General features: G+C 47.1%; 1 protein-coding gene across 4 annotated transcripts in view; it reads left to right on the forward strand.

Annotated features, from left to right (window-relative positions):
• ASXL1 (ASXL transcriptional regulator 1) overlaps nucleotides 1–25097 on the forward strand; it is a 40225-nt gene that overhangs the window by 5637 nt on the left and 9491 nt on the right. Inside the window, exons 2-7 of one of the 4 annotated variants that reach the window (XM_077336068.1) lie at nucleotides 8695–8777; nucleotides 17525–17633; nucleotides 20759–20876; nucleotides 20954–21051; nucleotides 22517–22610; nucleotides 24015–24158. In XM_077336068.1, the coding sequence (XP_077192183.1) occupies nucleotides 8695–8777; nucleotides 17525–17633; nucleotides 20759–20876; nucleotides 20954–21051; nucleotides 22517–22610; nucleotides 24015–24158 (646 nt within the window). Of the gene's footprint in view, nucleotides 1–8694; nucleotides 8778–17524; nucleotides 17634–20755; nucleotides 20877–20953; nucleotides 21052–22516; nucleotides 22611–24014; nucleotides 24159–25097 lie in introns of all 4 variants that reach the window. The other 3 variants (XM_077336070.1, XM_077336067.1, XM_077336069.1) reach the window with 3 other exon arrangements.

Below are 25097 nucleotides of genomic sequence, written 5' to 3' on the forward strand. Positions count from 1 at the left end.
TGCGGAATTGAACCCGGTATGCCAGATTAGAAGTCCACACTCCTAACCACTACACCAAACTGGCTCACTAAGACTGTGCATGAGCAAGATATGCCTTATTGTCATCTTTTTATCCCACTCTCCTCCTGAGAACCTCTGAGCAGCGTACGTGGTTGTCCCTGCTTCGGCAACAGCCCTGTGGGGTAGGTTAGAACGAGAGAGAGAGTGTGAGTAATTGGCCCTTAAATCATTCAGCAAGCTTGAGGGCTGAGTACAGATCTGAACTTGTAACTCCCAGGTTCTGGCGTACTACAAAACACAAGTTCACATTCCTGTACCTTGTGTTAATGATGCTGGATCAGACCGGTGGTCCATCTGGTCCAATATATTGTCTCACTCATTGACCAAGTAGTGCCTCCAGGTTGGCACCAGGCCACAGAGGTTGGGGTCTTCTCTTAATGCTGCCTCCTGGCCCTGGGATTCAAGAGTTTGACTGCCTCTGAACATGGAGGTTCGATTTAGTTTCTGTGGTTAGTGCTGGCCGGTAGGCCTGTCCACTGTGACTTCTTTTTGAAGCTTACTGTGACCATCACTACATCTTCTGGCAGCCAGAAGTCTTTTTTGACAGTCTGCTGCCCATCATCGTAAGGAGTTCTAGTGTTTTGTGTGCGAGAGAGTCTTTGTCCAGTAACTCTACTTCATCCTCTGGGCATAGAATTGGGGTCCCTGTGGGCAAGCATCGTTCAGGGGGTTGGGCTAGATGACCCTGAAGGTCCTTCCCAACTCTGTGATTCATGCGTAATTTTGCAAACCTGTATCATGTCTCCTTTTCCGCCATCTCTTTTCTAAACCAAAAACTCCTGCACTCTTCTGCTTTTCATCCCTGTCAGCAGCATTAAGCTGCCATTCTGGCTGCCTGGATCCATAGTGGCTTCCTGGCTGCCTCGCCTGTCTGTCTGGAGCCTGCGTTTAAGTTGAACATCATACCGAAGTGGTCTGTAAACTGGACTTGTATAGTTTCCGGTATGTGGTGGCCATGTCGGTCGAAGTCCAGTAGAGAACAACCAGATTTCCCGAGTATACGCTTTCAAGAAGGCCAGATCCTGAAGATGAAACTGAAATACTTTGGCCACCTCACGAGAAGGAAGGACTCCCTGGAGAAGAGCCTGATGCTGGGAGCGATCAAGGGCAAAAGAAGAAGGGGACGACAGAGAATGAGGTGGCTGGATGGAGTCCCTGAAGCAGTCGGTGCGAACTTAAATGGACTACGGGGAATGGTAGAGGACAGGAAGGCCTGGAGGATCATTGTCCATGGGGTCGCAATGGGTCGGATACAACTTTGCAACTAACAACAACAGCAACAACAACAAGCTTTCAAGAGGCAAAACATCATTGGTTCCTGCTTTTGTATAGCATCCCCCGCATGATTCAGCCTCTATGTAAAGCCTTTAGGCGCAGTCATTGAGAGCTTTGGAGTGGGTGACGCCCAGTTTTACATCTCCTCTGATGATGCAGTAGAGGTCCCAAGCCGCTGCCCGGCTGTTGTGATCAGATGGCTGAAATCCGGTAAACTGGAGCCGAAGCAAGGGAATGCAGCCACAGGAAGAATACACCGCACTTTCCTTCAACCTGGTCTAGCCGATGAGGTAGCCCTCTACCTCGACTTGGCCAGTCTGGCAACCTGGATCAGCGCCACAGTAACATTGAGTAACAGTAAGTTATGCTCTGCCTCGGTCTCCCCCCAGGGCTCATTTGGAGGCTCCCGTTAGTTCAAAAGGCTGCAGTTAGGTTGTTCTCAGGACTTCGGTAGGACATGCATTTCTGTTCCCTTCAGCAGTCACTTCATCAGCTGGCCATCCATAACCAGGCTCAGCTTGAAATACCGTCACACACAAGGCCCTTTGCGGCCACGGTCTCTCTACCCACTGGACCATCTCTCTCTCTGTGCTCTGCTGTGCCAGCTTCACTCATCCCAGGAGCACCTTCTGCAGGTACCATCCTGCTAAAGGGCAGAGTTGAGAACCACCCATACTCCTGCACGATGTGCTTCTACTACTTCTGGAACAGCCTTCCTGACGAGGCAAGGAAGGCTCCTGCTCTACTGATTTTCCCCAAATGATGCCAGACAGGATTATTCAGGAGGAGGTTTTGCACAGGCATAGAACCACAGAATCCTAGAGTGGGAAGGGGCCATGCAGGCCATCTAGTCCAACCCCTGCTCAAGGCAGGATCAGCCTCCAGCATCCAGGAGAAGGATCTGTCCAGACGCTGCTTGAAGACGGCCAGTGAGGGGGAGCTCCCCACCTCCTTAGGCAGCCCATTCCCCTGCTGAACTAGACTCCTAGAATCCTAGAGTGGGAAGGGGCCCTGCAGGCCATCTAGTCCAACCCCTGCTCAAGGCAGGATCAGCCTCAAGCATCCAGGAGAAGGATCTGTCCAGCCGCCGCTTGAAGACGGCCAGGGAGGGGGAGCTCCCCACCTCTGTAGGCAACCCACTTCCCTGCTGAACTATTCGGACCATGAAAATATTGTCCCTGATATTTAGCCAATATCATTCTTCACGTACTTTAAACCCATGACTGTGGGTCCTTTGCTGCCAACAGGAACAGCTCAGTGTCCTCCTTCAAGTGACAACCTATCAAATACTTAAAGACAGAAATCGTGTCCCCTCTCAGCTTCCTCTTCTCCAAGCTGAACATTCCCAAGTCCCTCAGTGGGTATTTGCAAGGAGTTTTCAGGCCTCATCCAAAGGAGAGTGGCCTCTCCCTTTGCCCTTCTGGGTTGGATCAGTCACTCTGCTTGCCTGTCAGAATGAACTGTCCTGTCACGAAGTGGTCCGAAAGTAGCTTTGGATGTAGGCTAGGGACTGTGGCCTGTACAGAAGCATTGCTGCCTATTCCTGTAAGTGTGCTCCAAACTCAGTAGTTTCTATGCCATTTAAGGTATCGTGTTTGAAAGCTCATGTTTCAGCTCTTGCTTGTTTTCAGATTTCTGGAGTCCAAACCCTACTGTACCGTTTGGATGTCCCACCCCATTGATCAGACTTGATTTACACTGTGTAATCCACTGTGGATTTCAGCAGGAACGACAGACTATAAACAACCTAAAGGAAATTAATAAAAAAATTTGATGGGTGACGTTCTGAGCTCTGTGGACACAGTGTCTTCAAAATTCAAACAACATTTCTTCAAAGTTTCATCTTGGCTAGGAGGTACTGATGTTACTAGACAGGGGGATTTGGCAGAGTTAGGCTGCCGGCCTACTAGTAGCCTGCTTGGGCAGAGTCTCTGGCTTCCCTTCTGCCTTCAGGTGCGGGGAGATACCCAGGCGGGCTAATCTTTGTGGGTCAAGCACTTTGCAGAGACACCTGGCGTGCTTGGCGGCTGAACTTTCTGGGCTGGTGGTTGTGTGCATAGAATTTTCAAGCAGTATCCAAAGGAGAGAGTTGTAGGCAGTGTGCTGTTTTCTCTCCCTTTTCCCTCTTCTTCTGGGCTGTTGAAAGCTCCGAGTGATGGTTCAGTCACCCTGCGTGCCTCTCAAAAATCACTGGGCTTCTTTTGCCTTTTTTGGTGCTCTTGTTAATCTCAGCTGATAGATTGTTCTTGGGCACCTGGTTTTCCCAGGACTCCCTCCTGTCTGGAGTCTGCGTTATGCACTTGAAGTCTTTACTGGCCAGTGTTGTTAATCTATTTCTAGCATCAGACCTGGGCAGCATGATCACCTTAAGAGTTACACCTGGTTTGTAAGTTGTTCCTCTGGCCGAAGGTAAACCCATTGGAAAGCTTTCCTTAACAATTCTTTTTAAGGCATTCAGGCCTTTTGGATCCCCAGCATCTCAGATACTTTGCAGTTAAACGCAATCGGATGATACTCAGAGCCAGCATGGTGCAGCAGCAGTTGGACTGGGGTCTGGGAGGCCCAGGTTCGAGTCCCTGCTCTGCCGTGGAAGCCTGCTGGGCCATTCTTACGCTTTTGACCTCCTCTACCTGAAGCCGCTTTGTGACTCCTTCAGGCCGTAGAAAACGGGGTATAAAACTCAGCTCTTCTACTGGACCAGTTTGTCCAGTTCGTTGCTCTCCTCTGAATTATGTCCCTCGTGCAGTGCTGAGAAATTCAGCAACAATTCCTTATGATCAGGTGCACCCATTATTTCTTGATTTGAGTGTCACAAGGAGCAGGAATGCCATGAAAAATTTACTTTTGTTTCCATTATTAATTTCTAAGGATAATTGAGTGGAGCTGTCTGCTGGCTCTTCTCTTTTCAGGAGGAAATCTGTGTTCACTTTGTGAGCTGAAGCAAACTATCGTAAAGCCTCCAGCTAATCCGTTCCCCACCCCCCATTTGATGTTCACGTGACCTTTGCAAATTGCTTCAGATGATTTTTTTTAATACCCAGCTTTGTTCACATATTTGAATGTATAGCATGCAGTACTTGCAGTTCTGCTGAAAGTAGCAATTGCTGTAGCTTGTGGTTAGATGCGATCAAGCTCCCTGCCTGCAAAAAGAGTGCCCTGCAGACTCATGCATCTGTGACACCAAGTGTGATTTCATTTATTTCGGCTCAGGAGTGTAGCCACGTTGGTCTGAAGCAGCAGAACAGAGTTTGAATCCAGGGACTCCTTTAAGACCCACCAGGTTTTATTCAAGGTAAAAGCTTTTGCAGTGTCTGAAAGCTTAAACCTTACAAGGTTGTTCAAGCTTATACTTTGTTAGTCTTAAAGGCGCTAGGTCAGGGGTAGTCAAAGTGCGGCCCTCCAGATGTCCATGGACTACAATTCCCAGAATTTGCTGGCAGGGGCTTCTGGGAATTGTAGTCCATGGACATCTGGAGGGCTGCACTTTGACTACCCCTGCGCTAGGTGTTCATTTTATTTTGGTGCATGTAATGCTGTCTGACCGCAGGGGTTTGTTTCAGTTAAGGTGGCACGCAGCTTTCTGATCTATGCCATCCTTGGGCCTGCTTTCCGGTTCAGGTTTTGGATAGTGACCAAGCAGTGGTTTGTTGTTTCTCAGGCACAAACTACAGCTTGCCTCCCTGGGCATCAGGATTTATTTATTTATTGTATTTATTTACCGCCGTCCCCTGAGGCTCAGGGCGATTTGCATAACATTCAGAAAACCGTACACGAAACTCAGCTTCTCACAATATCAATAACATTAACATTAAACTATAACAGAGGTCACAGAGTATAACGATGCAACAGGTCCAGAGCAGAGCACATGCGTGTTTCTCTGGGAGGGAGGGAGGGAGGGAGCAGGGACCCTGTAGATGTTGCTGGTCACCGGGGTCTCAGCCATTTGGTTTCTGTTCCTCCTGGACCCATTCTGCATTCCTCTGGGAAACTGTATCACTCTTTCACAGAATTTGAATAACGTGCTACCACACCATGCGGCTTGACACTTTTTTTTTTTAGATTTCCCTGAGAGCTTCCATTACAATTAGCTGTGTGTGCTTCATGATTTTCTCATTCCTCTAGCCAAGCTAAATTCACAGCTCTGGGTGTTATCCTTTCCTAAGACTTGTCGTATTGCAGCGTGGATATAAATTGCTTGTGCTTATTTTTTTTTTCCGGGAAGTGTAGGCAGGTTCTCAACTGCAGCGTGACGGGAAGATTTGTCATTCAGTTGGGGTGGTGAAAGAGAATGATGGGTAAGCTTTTATAGCAGAGGATCAGCCTTGATCCTGCCGGACTTCCCATGAAGGGGCTTGCAGCCTGTGCTCCTGGAACCTTCTATAGGGCAGCTCTGTTTTCCATTGTGTTAGTGTATCTAAGTTGCACATTTGACGCACACAATATGTTTTGGTTCTTCTACTCTGATGCAGGACAAAGTTGTAGAAAGTTTTGATCGTACTCAAATAAGGATTTCGGATCCAGTATATGGAGTACAGGAGGCTAACTTGCTGGGAGCGGTAGTATATACATTTAATAATAAATTAAATAGTGTTGTGCATTTAAATAAATAAACATTTACTCACCAAATACCCCAAAGGGTAATATTTTCCACCTTTTGTTCAGGCAGAATTACAAGGTGTTCTTTTAGGAACAGAAGTAGTAGTGTAATGTAATTCAGGGGTAGTCAACCTGTGGTCCTCCAGAGGTTCGTGGACTACAATTCCCATGCTGGCAGGGGCTCATGGGAAATGTAGTCCATGAACCTCTGGAGGACCACAGGTTGACTACCCCTGATGTAACTGACTCGGCATCTGGAACTGCAACTCAACCTAGGGGTTGAAGAACAAGTCAGAGGTTTGTTATCCCAAGGATTCCTATCCAGAGTTCCAGGAAAGCTCCCGCGAGGTTAGGCGGACTTTCCCAGAAGTGTGGATGTCTGCTGACATTACTAGATGTTACTGAAGCCCATTTCCCTGGATGCTCTGTGGGCCTAGTCTCTTTTCTCCATAATGGAAAGGATGAATGATCGGTTGATTTATTGCCCGTCTCTTATGTTTTACTTCCACGCCCACTTAGTGAAGGGGCAGGTCACCACTTCCGGGGTTCCCTGAAGCCTGAAAAAGATTTCAGGGGTTCCTCCATGGTCAGAAGGTTGAAAAGGGTTGGTCTAACCTTGGGGCTGGAAATAGTAACAAAGGCAGTGTGGTATGTGTTGGTGCTCGGGCTTGAATCTCCACGTGGCCGTGGAAGCTGGCTAGGTAGCCTTGGGTCAGTTGCATGCCCTCAGCCTAAGGTACGTCACGGGGAGGTTGTGAAGGTAAAACAGAAGAGGGGAGAATGATGTAAGGTGCTTTGGGTCTCTGTTGGGGAGAAAGGTGGGAAATAATGTAAATAATACAACAAAGAGAAGGAAAAGAATATTGGTAGAAATTTGCCAGCAATGCATATTCTTCTTCTTTTCTTTTCTCCCCTGTGATCCTGTCTGGCTAGGCTGCACACGGTCTCCATGCCAGTAAGCCTGGCAGATCAGCCATATTCTGTACCTCTTCCTTGACTCGACAAGCATGTTCTTGAACTTTTGACAGAGAAATCTCATGCTTCCTTGGCCTGGCATGGAAGTTGGGAGTAACATCTGGCTCTGTTTATTGTCTATCTTCAAGGTCTAGATTTGGAGCGGCACAATAAGAGTAGAAAATAGTTGTTCTAAAAGAGAGCTTATGGGGATGAAAACAAACACATTTTGGTTCTTTGGTTTTAGCTGTCTCCTCAAAAAAGGGGAGAGATCTTTTGGGGGAAAGGAAGCCCTGTTGGCTCCCTGTTGGCCTTCCCTGCTCTCCATTTACATAAATAGGGCAGAAGCTTCAACAAGACTGGGGTGGATTGCCTCATACCACCTGACCAAGACCCCCAATCCTATACTGAGGACAAGGGACTATTGTGCCAGTGGTGTTCGGTGCTTTGGACCTAATGTGAAGACGAGACCACTGCTGCAAAACAGGACTGTTCTTTTGGTTTTTTAAAACTGTTTTATGCTTTTTTGGTTCCAGTGGGAGATGTTGGCAGTGGTCTGCTCAAAGGCCATTTTCCAGGACACTCTTTTTCCAAACGTGCAATCAGACGTAGTTTTAGTTAAGCTATAAATAAAAGGACAAGGCAGTCTGCCCGCATAATTTCAGATAGGAACAGGCATGTATTTGGGACTGCAGCTCTGCAGCCAGGCTGTTGTCTTTTAGTTTATTGTTCTATTTTGTAGGTTTAGGCTTATAGGGTAGATTACGCCTTCTGAGATGAAGCAGGAGGCAATTTGGGAGAAGGGCCTTCTTGGTGATGGCACCAAAGTTCTGCAGCTCTGTCCCCAGGGAGATTTATATATCCACTCCTGTTGCCGTCTCTTGCCAGCAGGTCAAGACACTTTTTGATTGGCATCCCCCCCCCCCCGATGACCCTTCCTTCCAAACCAATGTTTTAAAATGCTGTTTTAAAAATGTTGTTTGCATTTTAACTCTGTTTTGAATTCTTTTAATGATGTCCATTTCAGGGGTTTGATTTTAATGGTTTTAAAGTGTTTCCCTGCAGGGACAAAGAACATATCCCTTTAGGTTTGAATATAGTGAAAATTAGTATGAAAGAGCTCACCGGGTTTTTTTTTAAAGAGCCAGCTAAAACCAAACGGCCAAAATGTGTTTATCTTTGACAAAACAAAGTTAGTTTATGAATATTTCTATTTATTATTTATTGATTTCACTTTTATGCCGCCGCTCCTAGTCCAGCTGGCCTGCAGTGGCTTACAAACAGAAAATCTTAAAACTCATTTAATGTTTTCATTAAACCTGAGAGAGCACAGGCTGATAAAACATGTAGCCCACATGTACGAAATAAGGTACAGACTGACCTCTTAGCTGAGGGGGAGAAAGATATACAGTCCTGGCTAGGATGAAAAGCATTTATGGAAAATTTAAATAAATGTGGGGCCGAGATAGAGGCCTGTCTAATACCTTTTCTTGCCCTGATTAGGTTCAAGCGGGTCGAGCAATCCGAAGGATATTTTCAGAAGAGAGATTCCTAAAAAGCATCAGTAACCTGCCAGGCATGCCCGTGTTAGAAAGGGTTTTTTTTAAAAAATGTGCCAGTTGTTTTAATACTGTGTGTTTGAGAAGGGGCTTGATCGTAATGGTTTTAAATGAGATTGTATCATGTGTATTTTATATTGCTCGCTACCTCGGTGGCTGCCTTGTAATGTCAGAAAGGCAGGAAGCAAATCACTATGTGATAATAATTTTTAAAAGACTAAACCTGGAATATTCTCCCCTTTTTTTTCAGGTGCTTGAAAACTACTCAGACGGACCCATGACCCCGAAACAGATCCTGCAGGTCATAGAGTCTGAGGGCCTGAAGGAAATGAGGTTGGTGTCGATCTTCCTGTCTGAATCAAAGCATATGTGGGGGGCGGGGAGGTGGGTTGAAACTTTCTCTATGAGCACTCTCCTCCCCTCTGCTGTTCAGTTTACTTTGAACATGTAGTATTATGGTTTATATATTGTTTTAGGGGACTTTATGTCAGGTTTATTATTGTTACTTGCCATGAGCCACTGTGTGGGAGTGGTGGGATATAAATTAAAACAGACATCTGTCCCACATAAAATATTTCTGTTAAGGGCTTCGAGGAGGAGCTTGTCTCATGGCTTAAGTGCCACTCAGCACTTAACACCCACTCAGGGCGGCTGCCCCACCCCTAAGTGCCTCTTCCTCCAACTGGCTTGCCTGTTTGTCCAGCGGCCAGCCAATCACCGTCCGTCCCCCAATTCTGACCCCCCCCCTTCGATTTCCCTCTGAGGCTCAGAGGCTGCAGATCACTGCCCTGTGAGAGCTGCCTCTGCCAGTGAGTTCCCTTCCTGGCCTTGGTTATCCTGGCAAATTCTCCAAAGCACAAAGTATAATGGGTCAGCCCTGCTCTGATTCAAGATAAACAACACAGCAGCATCTGCATAGAATGCAATTGGCTGGTGAAGACCATTCGGCTTAGGAAGATGGAAGTTACTGCAGGCCACAGATAGGACATTAGCTGTCCCCAGATACTCTGCCCTTGTAGGTGGGACTGTACCCCACTTTCTATTGAGTTGTTATTTGTATTCCTTTGTAAGAGATTTATCTTGCCTTTATTGAGCAGGTTTCCTCACTGTTCACGTGACTTTCGCCTGTTATATCTTTTGGCTGGTAATGATAGGCATGTTTCTTTGTTTATGGAAAGTTCATACATTGTGCCCTTATTAGTCAGGCCAGTGTTAAAAAGTATCCCTGGAGCCAAGTTTGGACAAGGCTGTTACCTCATTAGTTTCACCAGGGTGCTGGGGCACGCTGGCGCTCTGGTTTTGGAACAGGAAATATTGTTTGGAAATACCTCTGGTGGGCATCCAGCCCTTCTCCTCTCCCTTATGTTCTTTCAAGGGGTCTCCCACATGGGATGAGATGCAAGACTCCAAGCCTTCACTTCATCCACCTTCTCTGGCACATGCAGAGAACCAGGGGAAGGAGCAGGTTTTTATATCAAGTTGTGCCCCACCCTTTGGAAGAAGCAGCTCAAGTGTCTCTTGCTTCTGTTGTTCCCACACCTTCTAGTACAGGGGTAGTCAAACTGCGGCCGTCCATGGACTACAATTCCCAGGAGCCCCTGCCAGCAAATGCTGGCAGGGGCTCCTGGGAATTGTAGTCCATGGACATCTGGAGGGCCGCAGTTTGACTACCCCTGTTCTAGTAGGTGTTCATTTCTTTCTGCCAAAAAAAATTGGGGGAGGGAAGGTGTCAGAATCATCAGGAGAGGGTTACGATGATGATTTCTTCAAAGCCTTGCATGAGGTGACCCCTGAGTTCTTTGGCCAAACTAGAGGACCCCAGGGAGTGGCAGAACTGATGGTGTCTAAGCCAAGCCAAAACATGGTAGAGGCTTGTAGTGACAAGGAGTCTTGTTCTATTTAGGATCTTTGAGAGGATTAAAGATAAACCGACTTTGCCGAAAGTTCTTGATGGGTTGATCGATTGTAGCAAAATTACACTGAAGCTCAGTAGCACCTTGAAAGATGAACCAAATTTATTGCACCTTGAGATTTAGCCAGTCAGAGCTCATTTCCTCTGATGCGTATGGGTGTACATCCACCCAGCTTGGTCAAATACTCAGAAGAATGTGGGCAGGAGAGATATTATGGAGACAGGCTGGTTTAAAACAATCCAGTCAAGTGACATCAGTTACCTAGAGTAGCTAAACAGCTTATGTCTCTTTTGATTGGATCTTGTTTTATACAAACCTGTCTTTGTGATATTGCTTCCCCTCCCCACAAATTCTTGACTTATTTAATAAGGCTTGATGGAAGTACCCATCTTTGTGTCTTAAGGAAGACACGTTTGACGCAGAAACAGAATCATCTCGTCCAACCCAATGCAGGATCAGCCGATTCTCTCCCTTCCTTACATCTTCTGTCAAGGGCTGGAGAGCACTGACTTAAAATTCCTATATTAATACTTTGCAAAAAAATAAAAGTTCCTCCTCATCCCTCCATCTGTAACTGAGGCAGGTACCTGAATGTGGGGAACAGAAGTGTAGAAGATCTGAATAGGTCTTTTAATTTAGTAGAGAGGTTTTTTCACAGGTCACACAGGGTAGCTTAATTTGTGCTTGAAAGGCAGCAGCGTCCCTGTGATCAGCTGTCTCCCCCATTGCTCTCCTTCATCATGTCTTTGTCTCAACCAGCTTCTCTGCTGCCATCTGAGGTATGAATGCTTTTATGTTAATGCTTTGTGTGAATTCCAATCTGTTCCCTCCCATTTCTTTCCATGGACTTCTCTCCCCGTGTCACCGCATCAATGTCGGATTGCTGTATACCTGTGGGAAGGTATATGATTTCTGAGCAGGGGTGGTATCTGTGCAGATTAAGCACTCATGTGTACTCAGTGTCCAGTAAAGTCTTTGGGGAAAGTAGTGAACCAGCTTTATCACTGGGTTACTTTTCACCACCACAAGTATCTCTCCAAATTAAATAGCTTAACGAGAGAAAGTTCCTTTTGCTGTGCTATGCTTTTTTCTGCAAAAGTGTGCTCCCGAAGATTACATTCTCTGCACGGACTCGAAATTCATGAAGGCAAAGCAGTAAACTTAGGCTGAGATTCACTGTTGTTGCTGTCATTGTTGCTGGGTTCTTTTTACCAAATCTCATTTTGTTCTGGCCCGTATTCAAGAGGGGCTGGCCTGGGTTTTACCCCTTTTCCTTCAGCATTGTGAAATGAATACTATAATAAAGTTTCCATCACTTTACATCCCATTTGTAAAAAGGTGCTTCCTTGTTTACCTGTCTGGAGAAGGGCGACCAGTTGATCTCTTTGTATATGCCATTAAAGGGATTGATTGATACATCTCTTTTTTTCATCCATTTTGGAAAATAAATTTGACCAGATAGCCTTATTTAGAAGGCATATATACTGAGTAGGAGTGGACAAAAATATCGTTTTTGTGCTTCCGTTCCCGACTGAACTGCAAACCCATAACAACTGGGAGGCTGGTTCACAAACTGACCCGGTTCATATTGGTTCATACACAGTCTGGCCATCATAGCATCACCTCAGTGGACTGCCAGTTTGTTTCCAGGCTCAGTTCAAAGCTCTGGCTGTTATCTGTAAAGCCATTCACTGTCTGGGACTCGCAGACTTGAATAAGGAGATCTGCCATAAGCGAGTGCTTTTTATGGTACCATGTTGCCTGGATTTACCTTTCATATGTGTTGATTCTCTGTCTGTCTCTTTCTGTCTCTGTCTCTGTCTCTCTGTCTCTCTTTCTCTCTCTCTGTCTCTCTCTCTTTCATAGAATCATAGAGCTGAAAGGAGCCAAACAGGCCACCTAGTCCCAACCCCCTTCTCAACGCAGGTTCAGCCTAAAGCAGTGGTTCTCAATCACCCTAATGCCGCGACCCCTGTAGCAGGGGCAGCAATGGCACATGTGTGTGCATGCCGGTGGACGTGCGGGCAGGCACAAATGCGCCTGCAGCGCTGGCCATGCCACTGGCCTACGCAGTTTCCATGAGCTCCAAGGCGGCGCAGAGGAGGCCAGTGCCATGCGGCCGCCAGCAATCCCCGGGAAAGGGCCGAGCGACCCCTCGAGGGGACATGACCCCCACATTGCGAACTGCTGGCCTAAAGCATCCATGTATTTGGTTCTAGTTTTGTTATATCCTACTTTGGACCCCTATTTTATTTGAGTGAAAAGCATACTAAAATATTTTTCAAACAAATGTTTCTAGAGACTAATGAATAAATAAATCCTGTGCTTGGAAAGTTGGCTACTTGGGGAGAGGACTGTGCAAAAACGTTTCTTCCCGATCCGCTATCATCCCACGGAAGGAATGTTGTTTTGTACAGAGGAGAATTCTGTTGTGCAAAGCCCTGCCAGCAGTCTGGTGCAATGGACTCCAGACACGGGTCTACCTATTAGCTAAGTCCAGGACGGTGCAAGAGAGCAGCTGATGGCCGTCTTTCTCTCAATGCTGTCTAGAAGCGGAGGAAGGAAGGAAGGAAGGGGGAGGGCTTGCACGAATGGCATTTTCCACTCCTAGTTTCTGTCATCTGTGAAGAGCACTTGGTAATACAGTGCAGGGGGACTAGGTTGAATGCACTATGTACACTATGTTGAATGCAAAAAAAAAAAGAAAAGAAAGAAAAGCGCTGACCAGTCTTTTGTTCAAGAAGTTCAGCCTTGCAAATTGATCTTGCTGCGTGTTACTGGGGCGTTTCTTGTGACTTTTCTTCCGGCGTCCAGAGCTGCTGCTGCTGGCGAGACAGGATTGTAGGATTGCTCCCAGATAGTTATTTGCAGAGCTCCAGTTACCAAAGTAAGGAAACGGTGTAGTGATATACTTTGCTGGTTGTTCGTTAGCCCTTAATGGTGGTGTGCCTGAATTCTTCCGGGCTGAATAGTTTTCAGACTGAGAGATTTGAGGCGTGCCAATCAGCATGAATGTTGACTATACCTCCTGAAACACGAGGGAGAGGTTTCCGCAAGAGACTTCTCTGGGAGACATCTGTACCTTGCCGTCTCCTCTCCACATTCCATTGAGTCTTCGAGGGGAAGGCGGGGAGTGTCCCGTGACTAGCAGAAGAGGTGGCTGGGGATTTTCCCTCCATGTCCAAAGAATGTGTTGGGTTACCTCAGAGGCAGCTGAAGGAATTTTACAAAACAGCTCTAGCACGCAAATGGTCTTGGAGGAGAAAGCAGGAGTCATTCCATGTCTGCCTCCTTTTGGGCCAAGCTGAGTCTCAAAAAATCTTGACCGTTTTATTTCCGAGAATGAAAATCTGCTCTGAGAACAGCTTTCAGTTCTGTTTTTATTAATCGCGTACTCTTGTAACGGCTTCTGCAGTTTTGTAAAAAAACACCCAAAAAAGGGAAGAAAGACAGATGCCAGAATGAGTGTGTCTGGAACCGTACAGTTAACTTGCCATTCAAGGCCCAGGCACAAAAATATACATCCTGTGTATTTTTGAAATCCATTTGATAATCCCAGTTAATATCACCTTCAAACCCCCCCCGGGAAAAAAAAGCATTCCATTCACATGGCACAGTTAGTTAATATGGCCATGCTACTGTATGTGAAACCTTCTAAAATGACAATAACATCAGGAATGGGCATGAACCTGAAAATTCCGGTTTGGGATTTGGGAAACAAACAAAAATGTCCCAAGCTAGCCGGTTCGGAATCATCTTTCTCCTGGTTGCTTGGAAGCAGGGAAAAGCAAAATCAAGTGGTGAAATGGCTGGCAACCATTTAAACCTTACAGTGGAGCAAGTGCATCTGTCAATTGTCAGACTGAAATGGCTGACAGTCCTTTCACCAGACTGTTCCGCATTCCCCCTGCTTGGAAGTGGGGGGAAGCAAAGCCGACCAATTAAATGGCCTGTGGCCCGTTAAACTTAACTTCAGACCCACACTGCTCAACTGTTATGTTTAAATGTTCTGAACAGGCAAATCAGACCAAAGGTTGGTAAATGTTCAGGGAAGGGCACCCTTTCCAAACATAGAATCATAGAATCATAGAATCATAGAATCATAGAATCATAGAGTTGGAAGGGGCCATACAGGCCATCTAGTCCAACCCCCTGCTCAACGCAGGATTAGCCCTAAGCATCCTAAAGCATCCAAGAAAAGTGTGTATCCAACCTTTGCTTGAAGACTTCCAGTGAGGGGGCACTCACCACCTCCTTAGGCAGCCTATTCCACTGCTGAACGACTCTGACTGAGAAAAACTTTTTCCTGATATCTAGCCTATATCGTTGTACTTGAAGTTTAAACCCATTACTGCGTGTCCTTTCCTCTGCAGCCAGCAGAAACAGCATCCTGCCCTCCTCCAAGTGACAACCTTTCAAATACTTAAAGAGGGCTATCATGTCCCCTCTCAACCTCCTTTTCTCCAGGCTGAACATTCCCAAGTCCCTCAACCTATCTTCATAGGGCTTGGTCCCTTGGCCCCAGATCATCTTCGTCGCTCTCCTCTGTACCCTTTCAATTTTATCGATGTCCTTCTTGAAGTGAGGCCTCCAGAACTGCACACAGTACTCCAGGTGTGGTCTGACCAGTGCCGTATACAATGGGACTATGACATCTTGTGATTTTGATGTGATGCCTCTGTTGATACAGCCCAAAATGGCATTTGCCTTTTTTACCGCTGCATCACACTGCCTGCTCATGTTTAGTTTACAATCCACAAGTACCCCAAGGTCTCGTTCACACACAGTGCTACCTAGAAGCGTATCCCCCATCCAGTAGGCATGCTTTTCATTTTTCTGACCCAGATGCAGAACTTTACATGTTCTCATTTGCCCATTTTTCCATTGTGTTCAGATCTCGTTGAACTCTGTCTCTATCTTCCGGAGTATTTGCCAGTCCTCCCAATTTGGTGTCATCTGCAAACTTGATGAGTAGTCCCTCCACCCCCTCATCTAGATCATTAATAAATATGTTAAAAAGTACCGGGCCGAGCACCGAACCCTGAGGTACCCCGCTACTCACCTCTCTCCAGTCTGATGAAACACCATTGACAACAACTCTTTGAGTGCGGTTCTCTAACCAATTCCCTATCCACCTAACGATCTGAAAATCCAGATTGCAGTCCTTCAACTTATCCATCAGAACATCATGGGGAACCTTGTCAAAAGCTTTACTAAAATCCAAGTAAATGACATCAACCAAATTTCCCCGATCCAGCAAACCTGTTACTTGGTCAAAAAAGGAAACTAGGTTGGTCTGGCAGGACCTGTTGGAGACAAATCCATGCTGACTTCCTTGGATCACCAAATTGTCCTCCAGATGTTTGCAGATCGCTCCCTTTAATATCTGCTCCATTATCTTCCCCACAACAGAGGTCAGACTCACTGGTCTGTAGTTTCCCGGGTCATCCTTCCTCCCTTTTTTGAAGATCGGAATAACGTTTGCTCTTTTCCAGTCCTCCGGGACATCTCCAGTCCTTAAAGAGGTTCCGAAGATGATGGACAAGGGCTGTGCAAGTTCTCTGGAAAGTTCTTTGAGTACTCTCGGGTGCATTTCATCTGGACCAGGGGATTTGAACTCATCCAGTGCAGCTAAATGCCTCTCGACCACCTCTCTATCCATGTTAACCTGCCACCCAGACACTATCCTTTGGCTACGGCCATCTCTAGATGTGCCTAAACACTTAGACCTGTGGGAAAAAACAGATGTAAAATAGGCACTAAGCCTTTCTGCTTTCTCTGCATCTTTCGTTAGAGTTTGTCCATCCGCACCCAACAGCGGGCCTATTGCCTCCTTTACTTTACGTTTGCTCCTCACGTAACTGAAAAATCTTTTCTTGTTACAATGGGCTTCCCTGGCCAATCTTAGCTCACTCTCAGCTTTGGCCTTTCTGATGATTGATCTACAGTGCCTAGTAACCTGTAGGTACTCTTCTTTAGAGCTCTGTCCTTCCCTCCATTTCCTGAACATTTTCCTTTTCTTTCTTAGTTCCTCTTGAAGTTCTCTGTTCATCCAAATAGGCTTCTTAGAGCTCCTGCAGTGTTTTCGTCTTTCTGGAATAGTCATTGATTGAGCATGCAATAGCTCTTGTTTGAGTAGCGCCCACCCTTCACATGCTCCCTTCCCTTCCAGCATTCTCGTCCATGGTATGACACTCATCATGTCTCTGAGTTTATTAAAGTTTGCCCTACGAAAATCCAACATCCGCGTCTGGCTACAAGCTTCCTTGGCTCCCCATCTCAAAAGGAATTCTATGAGGACATGGTCACTTCCCCCTAGGGTCCCCACCTCCTTCACCTCATCCACCAACTCTTGCCTGTTGGTCAGTATTAAGTCCAGTATGGCTGAACCTCTTGTGGGTTCATCTACCATTTGATAAATGAAATTGTCAGCCAGGCAGGTCAGAAACTTGCATGACTGAGGATCAGCCAGGCAGGTCAGAAACTTGCATGACTGAGGACATTGTTTCAGGGGCTCTGAACCGGACTACAACTGGCTCGTGAATCAGTTCGTGTCTATCCCTAATGTACTACTTGAAAAAGCAGCCTTCATACTAGTAAAAACTACTTAATAAAGGCATTTATTAGCTGCCTTTCTGCCTTGCAGAACTCAAGCCAGCTTTATACGTATATATATCTATATATATATATATCTATATAAATCATACATAAATCAGATTAACAAAATAAATAAAACAAAGATATATTACGAAAACACACATAGAAGACAACAAGTCAAAGTCTAATTAGGAGTGCCAATAAATAAAATAAATAAATTGGTGTAATGCATCCCTGAAGGAAACTGTCTTCCTGAAGACTGGAAGTGAGCAAGCCAGGTACCCCCTCCCCAGGGAGGTTCAGTGCTTGTTAATTGGAGTGGAATCCAGGTAAGGCAAGTAGCAGAGGCCACTGTCTCTGGATCAGGGGGTAAGTTTGGATTGGCAGTAGTTATTATCACTTGTGAAGTTGATGAAAGGGCACGGTGTTTGCATCATCAAAGAGGCCTGAAAACATCTTGGCAATATTGTTGTTTTCACAAGTGCTGTGCTGGGTTGGCACAACTGAAACACCAAAACTCGCCATAATTCACTGCCATCCATGTCTGAGCTGCATTTCCTTTCTCTTTAGTGGCACCTCCCCACTGGCCTGCTTGAATGCGATGCTCCACTCAAACTCCAGGAGCTGTGATGGACTTTTCTACAAGCTCCCCGGACGCATCAGCCTGTTCAGCTTGAAGGTGAGGCCCACTTTCCCTTTCAGTTCAAGCACTGTATGAAGGTTCAGCTGGTGGTGAATATTGCATGAGCGCAGCATGCAGCATGCGAGAGGGGTCATATACCCCTCTCATCGCTCTAGAATTTCATTTGCGCCCGTCTTTGGGTCCAGGAGCTCAGTGCAGCTAGGACGCCTAATTTCTTGTTTATCCAGCTAAGTGTTCCTTTCTCTTGTACTTCATTGTTCCAAGCCTCAGAGCCAGAAGACCAGCCAGTCTGACAGGCAGTCTGCTGAAGAGAGCGCTTCTGGATTTTGCTCCCAGCTCACTGGAGTAGCTAAAGGCCTCCCTAGCCCTAGTGCAGAGGTCCCAAACCTTTTTCAGCCTTGAGGCATGTTTGGAATCCTGACACAAGGTGGTGGGCACAGACACAAAATGGCGGCCACAGAAGGCGGAGCCAGATTCAAATGTCAAGGGGGAAGCATTTCAGGCAGAAGTTATGCTTAACAGGAGGCCTTTATTAGATTTGTATGCTGCCCTCCTGAGGCCGGGCCAGGGCAGTGAGCAACATCTGCTGTGATACAGTACATGGTCAGTAAGAGTGATTCTTAGGAACTTCCATTTAACTCTTTAAAAATTAATAAAAACATTTAAAACCATCAGATTTAAGCAGTTGTCTGATCATCTAGTACATCTCTTCCCAGAAGTTCCCCTTGGGCAATTCTCAAGGGGTGTTCTGATCTGGGGCTCAATAGATGCTATTTGTTCATTGGCCCCGAACAAATACTTGGCAGAAGAGCTCCGGTTTACAGCCCTTCAGAGCTGTGCCAACTCTGGCAGGGCCCAGATCTCCTCTAGAAGCTCGTTCCACCAAGTAGGGGCCAGGACAGAAAACGCCCTGGCCCTGGTTGAGGCCAGACGTACTTCCTTAGGGCCAGGGACCACTAGCTGGTTGGTATGGGCTGAGTGTGATGCTCTTCGGGGGATACAGGCAGTAAGGCAGTCCCTCAGGTGCACTAGGCCCAGACCACAAATGGCCGTGAACGTAAGTACCAAAACCTTAAACCTGGTTCAGAATTCAACTGGAAGTCAGTGCAGTCTGCCAAAGCACTTGCTGCATATGTGCTCTCCAAGGAGTTCCCTTGAGGACCCTTGCAGCTGCATTCTGGACCAGTTGATGAACAATTTCATAGAATCATAGAGTTGGAAGGGAACTTCAGGGTAATCTATTCCAACCCTCTGCACAATGCAGGAACTCACAACTACCTGCCCACCGACAGTGACCCCAATTTCATGCCCAAATGATCCCGCTCCACCAAAAATCTCCAGAATCTAGCCTGGCCTGAAGGAAATTGACCTACCATCCCACAGCAGCAATTAGCAATTCTCTGGGTATGCAAAGAAGGTCCACAAGAGACAAACATTGGCACATCCCTTCCTGCCCATCCACTCACCATCTGCCCAAGTACATAAAATCAGCACCTCTGCTGAAAAACTTCCAAAGATGGAGAACCCACCACCTCCCAAGGAAGCCTATTCCACTGAGGAACTGTTCTCACTGTCAGGAACTTCTTCCGGATGTTTAGCTGAAAATTCTTTTGAATTAATTTCAACCCATTGGTTCTGGTCTGACTCTCTGGGGCAACAGAAAACCACTCTGTTCTATCTTCTATGTGACAGCCCCTCAAGTATTTGAAGTTGTTTATCATACCACCTCTTAGTCGCCATCTCTTCAGGCTAAGCACAACAAGCTCCCCCAACTTTTGCTGATACTACTTGGTCTCCAAACCCCTCGCCTTCTTTGTTGCCCTCCTCTGGACACGCTCCAGTTGGTCTACATCCCTCTTCAACTGTGGTGCCCAAAACTGAACACAGTACTCTAATTGAGGTCTAATCAGAGTACAGTGGTAGCATCACCTGTTCCTCCCTGTTGGTGAGAATCAAGTCTAAAACAGCAGACCCCCTGGTTGCCCCTTCCACTTTCTGGGAAATGAAGTTGTCAGCAAGACAAGTCATGAATTGATTGGACTTTTCATTTTTAGCAGAGCTGGTCTTCCAACAGATATCTGGGTAATTGAAATCTCCCATGACCACTCGGTCCTGTCTCTCTGAGAATTTTGCAATCTGGTCTAGGAGCATCTCATCCAAGTCCTCTGCCTGGCCTGGTGGTCTATAGCAGACCCCCACCATAACATCCCTATGATTTCCTACTCCTTTTATTTTTACCCAAAGACTCTCAGCTGAACTCTCAGGCTCAGACACATATCTCCTCACAAGTATCTACTTTCTGAACATATAGTGCTATTCCTCCCCCTTCTTTAATTGTCTGTCCCTTTTAAATAAGTTGTATCCCTCAGTCCTATTATTCCAGTTGTGAGAGTTCTCCCACCAGGTTTCTGTAACGCCTATTATAGTCCCTTTCCTTTATTAGGACTTCTAGTTCTTCCTGCTTGTTTCCCATACTCTGTGCCTTGAACTTTCCTGTATGTTAATAGTTCCCTCCTTATATGCCATTCCCTTTAAATCTGCAGTGTTCCCATCTACAGTTATCGTCATTGAACTAGGCTTTGAATGTACATCTCGCTCCCCCATTGGACCTCCTTTGCAGGTCTGCAAGACTCTTCGCAAAGACATTTTTTTCCACCCTCGTGAGGCGCAAACCATCTCCCAGTAGAAGAGCCCCATCACATCATCCATGGTCCAAAAACCTAAACCTTTCCCGATGACACCAATGACGTAGCCAGTCATAGAATCATAGAGTTGGAAGGGACCACACAGGCCATCTAGTCCAACCCCCCCTGCTCAACGCAGGGTCAGCCCTAAGCATCCTAAAGCATCCAAGAAAAGTGTGTATCCAGCCTTTGAAGACTGCCAGTTTATCTGCAGTATTTTTCCTTCCCTCCCTAAGCCTTGGCCATTAACAGGAAGAACCGATGAAAATACGACCTCCACTTTCAATTTTTTTAAAATCTGCATAGCCAGTCAAATCCCTGGTAGCAAAAACACTTGGTGGGTGCTGGTGTTGGTGGGCCACGTGAGTCCCTGGAGATCCTTGCCTGGGGCATTTACTGGGCCTTGTGGGCTCCCTCTGGTTCTTCAGTCCTCTGCTTTGCGTGAGAAAAGGCTCTGCTTGCCCCCCCCCCCAGAAGGATGCTGTGCAGTGGTCCCGCAGCCTGGCTGCCCCCGAAGGAGAAGAGCTGGACGATGCCGTCGATGCGGAGAGCAGCGGCTCCAATGAAGCCAGCACCGTGAGCGGCGACCATGACGGTGAGTGTCCACCTGCCCCAATGTGGACCGCTTCTGTTTTCCGTGGATGTTGATGGGTGGTTTTTTGCCTTTTCCAGTATCTCTAGATGAAACCTCTTCCAACGCCTCTTGTTCCACAGAGCCTCAGAGCAAAAGCATGCCTGCTTTACGGGAGAGCCACAGAGCAGCTTCACAGGTAGGAGCCTCACAAGTGCTGGAAGGGGAGATGAGGCCCACCACCCCATGGGCGCCCTCCATTGCAAGCTCCTGAGTGACTAGGCAAGAGAGAGCAGGCCCCTTAATGTGGGTACCAGGTAGAGCTCAGGGCAGTGGATCCTTGTGAGATCTGTCTTCCCTACCAACTGTGGAATCAACAAGGGTCAAGATGAGCACATCAGCTACACTTGCCCCATAAGGTCTGCTCCAGGCATCTTGTTTTCTACTGGTCTGTTTGTTTATCTTATGGCACAAGGAAAACCGCAAAGGAATCCGTGCAGGCTCAATAAACCGTTTAAGGTGGGAACCCCCTAACAGGAGTGTGACTATTTCCAACAGAACAACTAACAAGTCCTGGTGAATTACCCTTTTTTCAGTAAACTTCATCAGCATACAATGTAACAATCGGTGGACAAAAATGAGATAGAATGGCAAACACTCTGTGTTCTCCATGCCGGTGTATTGAGCCTGCTGCATTCATTTGGTGCTTGCTTGCTACATTCCATGCCCCCCGTCTGTCGTCTCTGTGTGTAATGTAGCCAGGAAAAACATACATACAAACAATGGTTTGCCGTTGCCTGCTGCCACCTCATGACCCTAGAGTTTACTGGAGGGCTTCCATCCAAGTACTCACTGGGGCCAACCCCTTCCTAATTTTTTATTTATTTATGCTTCCATTTACAACCCACCCCTCATGAGCGTATCGTCTGCTTAACTTCCGAGATCTGATAGGATCGGGCTTGCCTGTCTAATGGTCATGGGGAACATGTGGATACTTAAATCCCTAGATTAGAGCCTACATTAACTAAAGAGGGATATGGTCCATAAACTTAGAGGAACCCTTAGGTATGCAGAAAACTTTTTAAAAAATGCATTGTTTTTCATACTTGAACACCTCCAAGATTTGGCCACTCCTATGGCAATAATCTTCATCCTACAGCCAGGACTCTCTAGGTTGGGGCTGCCACCAAAAAGGCTCTCTTGTGTTCCCACCAGACTAGCTTCTTGGATTAGTGGGGCAGACTGGAAGGCGTTTCCCTGAGATCTTAATTTCCAGGCGGTCTGACACAACTTCCGTCGTCTGTGTATTGTGTGTGCCGCTGTTCCCCGCCCCCTCTCTTCTCTTGGCATTTTACTGGCTCCAGTCTTGTAAAACCCATTTGGGATGGCCGAGGTGGAAATGTGAGGTGGAAGGTCAGGGACAGGCTGGTGAGTGGAGCGCAAAGCAAGGCACGAGAAAGTGGCCCAAATCCTAACCTCAGAACCCTGGAATTGGCCTGGTGCTTTCGGAGCAGAGTGCTTGCTACTTTGAAGGTCCGCAGTTGAACTGCTGTTGGCCTCTCCCGTTACTCTTGCACTTGACCTGGAGAGCCTGCTGCCTCCTTCCGCTGTACGGATAGTTTCCCACCAACCCTGTCTGTCTCTTGGTCTCCCCTGCCATATAGGCAAGCAAACAGAAGAAAAAGGCTGGCGTGATGCTTCCTCGTGTGGTTCTGACGCCCCTGAAAGTCAACGGAGCTCACATGGAAAGTTCATCAGGTGAGCAGGACAGATTTGTTCTCACCCCCCGGATCGGTGGAGCTTCATGCCTTCCTGGGCAGCCAGTCCTACAGGACTGTGGAACTTAGTCATTAATTGCTGTGAAGCTGGGGCTACAGCCTCACAAATGCTGGCCCCGACCCACAGTCTAACCGCAGGATTCTGCCTTAACTGCAGCTTTTGAACAGTCTTCAAGGGTATCCCCAAGTAGGGTGTATTGCAGTAGCCCAATATTGATGTAATTAAGGCATGGATCACCGTGGCTGGATCTGGCTGACTGTAGCCAGAAACGTATCCAAAATGTGGCTCCCTGCGACATTTTAAATTTATTTAATTTATTTTTATTTTCAAATTTATGCGCGGCTCTTCCCTGAGGGCTCAAGGTGGCTTACAACATTTCAAGAGAAAACAGCGATTAAAACACATTAAACATTAAAACAATCAGAAAACTCACCGCCTTCTCTCCAGTAGTAGGGAGGGGGAGGTAAAGTGCATTGTTATTCACCACTGAATGACGTACTGGTGTTTCTCACTTTGGGTAGGGAGCCCAAAGGGTCAGCTGTGTCTTACAGGCCCTGTGGAGCTGTTTTAGGTCCTGCAGGGCCTTGATCTTACTCAGAACGGTGCTCCACCAGGCCTGCGCCAGGGCCAAAAAACCTCAGACTCTGGTGGAGGCCAATTTGATTTCTCTTGAGCAGGTTTTGTGTGCTCAATCATAGACTTCTTGGGGGGGCGGAAGTAGTGGAAAAGGTGGTCCTGCATGTGCTGTAAAATGGAAAGGGGGGATCTCTTAAGCAGGCATAGAAATTCCCACTCCTGACTCAACAACAGCAAGGGTGGGTAGGGGGATTCCATTTTGATTACATATCAAAACTGTACATATCTGCGGGATCTTCACACAGGAGGCTTATGTTGGGGTCCCTAGCCGTGGTGCATTTTCAAGACGATCCTAAGCAGCTTAAAATCTATCTGTCACGTGCTTTCTGTCATTGTTGAAAGGAGAAGAGAAGACGACTCTCAGACCATCTATATGCTGAAATAGTACTGCCACCTTTGTGTGTGTTTTATTATGTACGCAGGGGTTCCATCTAGGCTTTGTGCAAAAGGGAAGGGACAAAGAGACCAGGTGGAAGGGAAAGGACAGGGGAGCTTTGAAACCAGAGGAAACTCAGCTAGCTTGCTTTGATCTGTGCAGTAGACTGCTCCTTTCCGGTTTGCTCCGGATTCTGTGTCCCCTCTCCTCCCCGGTATTCCTGGTCCTTGCATTGGGGGAGACGAAGAGCAGCTGACAAAGCTGCAGTGCCCTACGCATATGCTCCGGAGCACTTCCCCCTTCTCTTCATGTGCAGCTGCAGAGCATGGCTGGTGTGGTTTCCACAGCTCAGCCCAGTGTGTTTCTTTTAGGCTTTGCAGGAAGACAAGCAGGCGGTGAGAGCAGCAGCAGCAGCAGCAGCTCCTCGGCCCTGTCCAGCACCACGGCACGCAGCAGGACTGACCTCGCAAGGGACCCTTCCCAGCTTCTCCGAGGGTTCCGAAAGCCTGGAGGCGGTAGGTGCATCCAGCGCACAGCTGCGTCAGTCCTGGTTAGAGAAAGCGGTCATAAGAACGTAAGAGCAGCCATGTTGGATCAGACAAGGGACCCATCCCTTCAAACACTCTGTGTCACACAGTAGCCAAAACCCAGGGGCCAGCACTCTAGAAGTCCTCCTACTCTACGCCCCCCCCCCCCCAAGCACCTAGAAGACTGAACCACACTGCCCCTGAAAAGAGTGTTCCATCTATACCTTGGGCTACATGGACCTCTGCTCCATATAAAAACCTAAGAGAAGATATGTTGGATCAGGCCAGTGGTCCACGCAGTCCAGCGCCCTGTGTCATGCTATCAGGAGGTCGACCAGCAGTGCCAGACCTGGTCTGTGATTCAGAAATTTGAACTGGTGCACAATGCAGCATCCAGGGTTCTTACAGGATCACCTTGGAGGGCCCATATCTAGCCCTTACTCTAACAGCTTCACTGGCTGCTAGTTGACTACTGGAGCAAGTTTAGGATTCTGGTAATCACCTTCAAGGCCATACACGGTCTGGGACTTGAGTACCTGAGAAACCACCTCTCTACCTACATCCCACTACGCTCCACTAACACCAACAAGCTGGTGGTCCCTGGCCCCAGGGAAGCTTCTCTAAGCTTGACCAGGCCCAGGGCTATTTCAGTCCTGGCCTCCACCTGGTGGAACGAGCTCTCAGATGACATCAGCACCCTGCCAGAGCTAAAGCAATTCCGCAGGGCCTGAAAACTGGAGCTCTTCCGCCAGGCCTTTGGTTGTCGAGACAAGCGAACCAACCAGAGCCCAGAGGCCCCTCCCACTGTCAAAGGAACTGTACTGCTGTCCATCTGTAGAGTCAAAATTATAATGTCCTATTGTTAAACGTTAACCTGTCAACTTCTGTTTTGGTACAAGTTCCTACCATTCAAAACGTTACTTGTCC

The sequence above is a fragment of the Paroedura picta genome, chromosome 4 (assembly GCF_049243985.1).
Source record: "Paroedura picta isolate Pp20150507F chromosome 4, Ppicta_v3.0, whole genome shotgun sequence".
In the NCBI taxonomy this organism is placed as follows: domain Eukaryota; kingdom Metazoa; phylum Chordata; class Lepidosauria; order Squamata; family Gekkonidae; genus Paroedura; species Paroedura picta.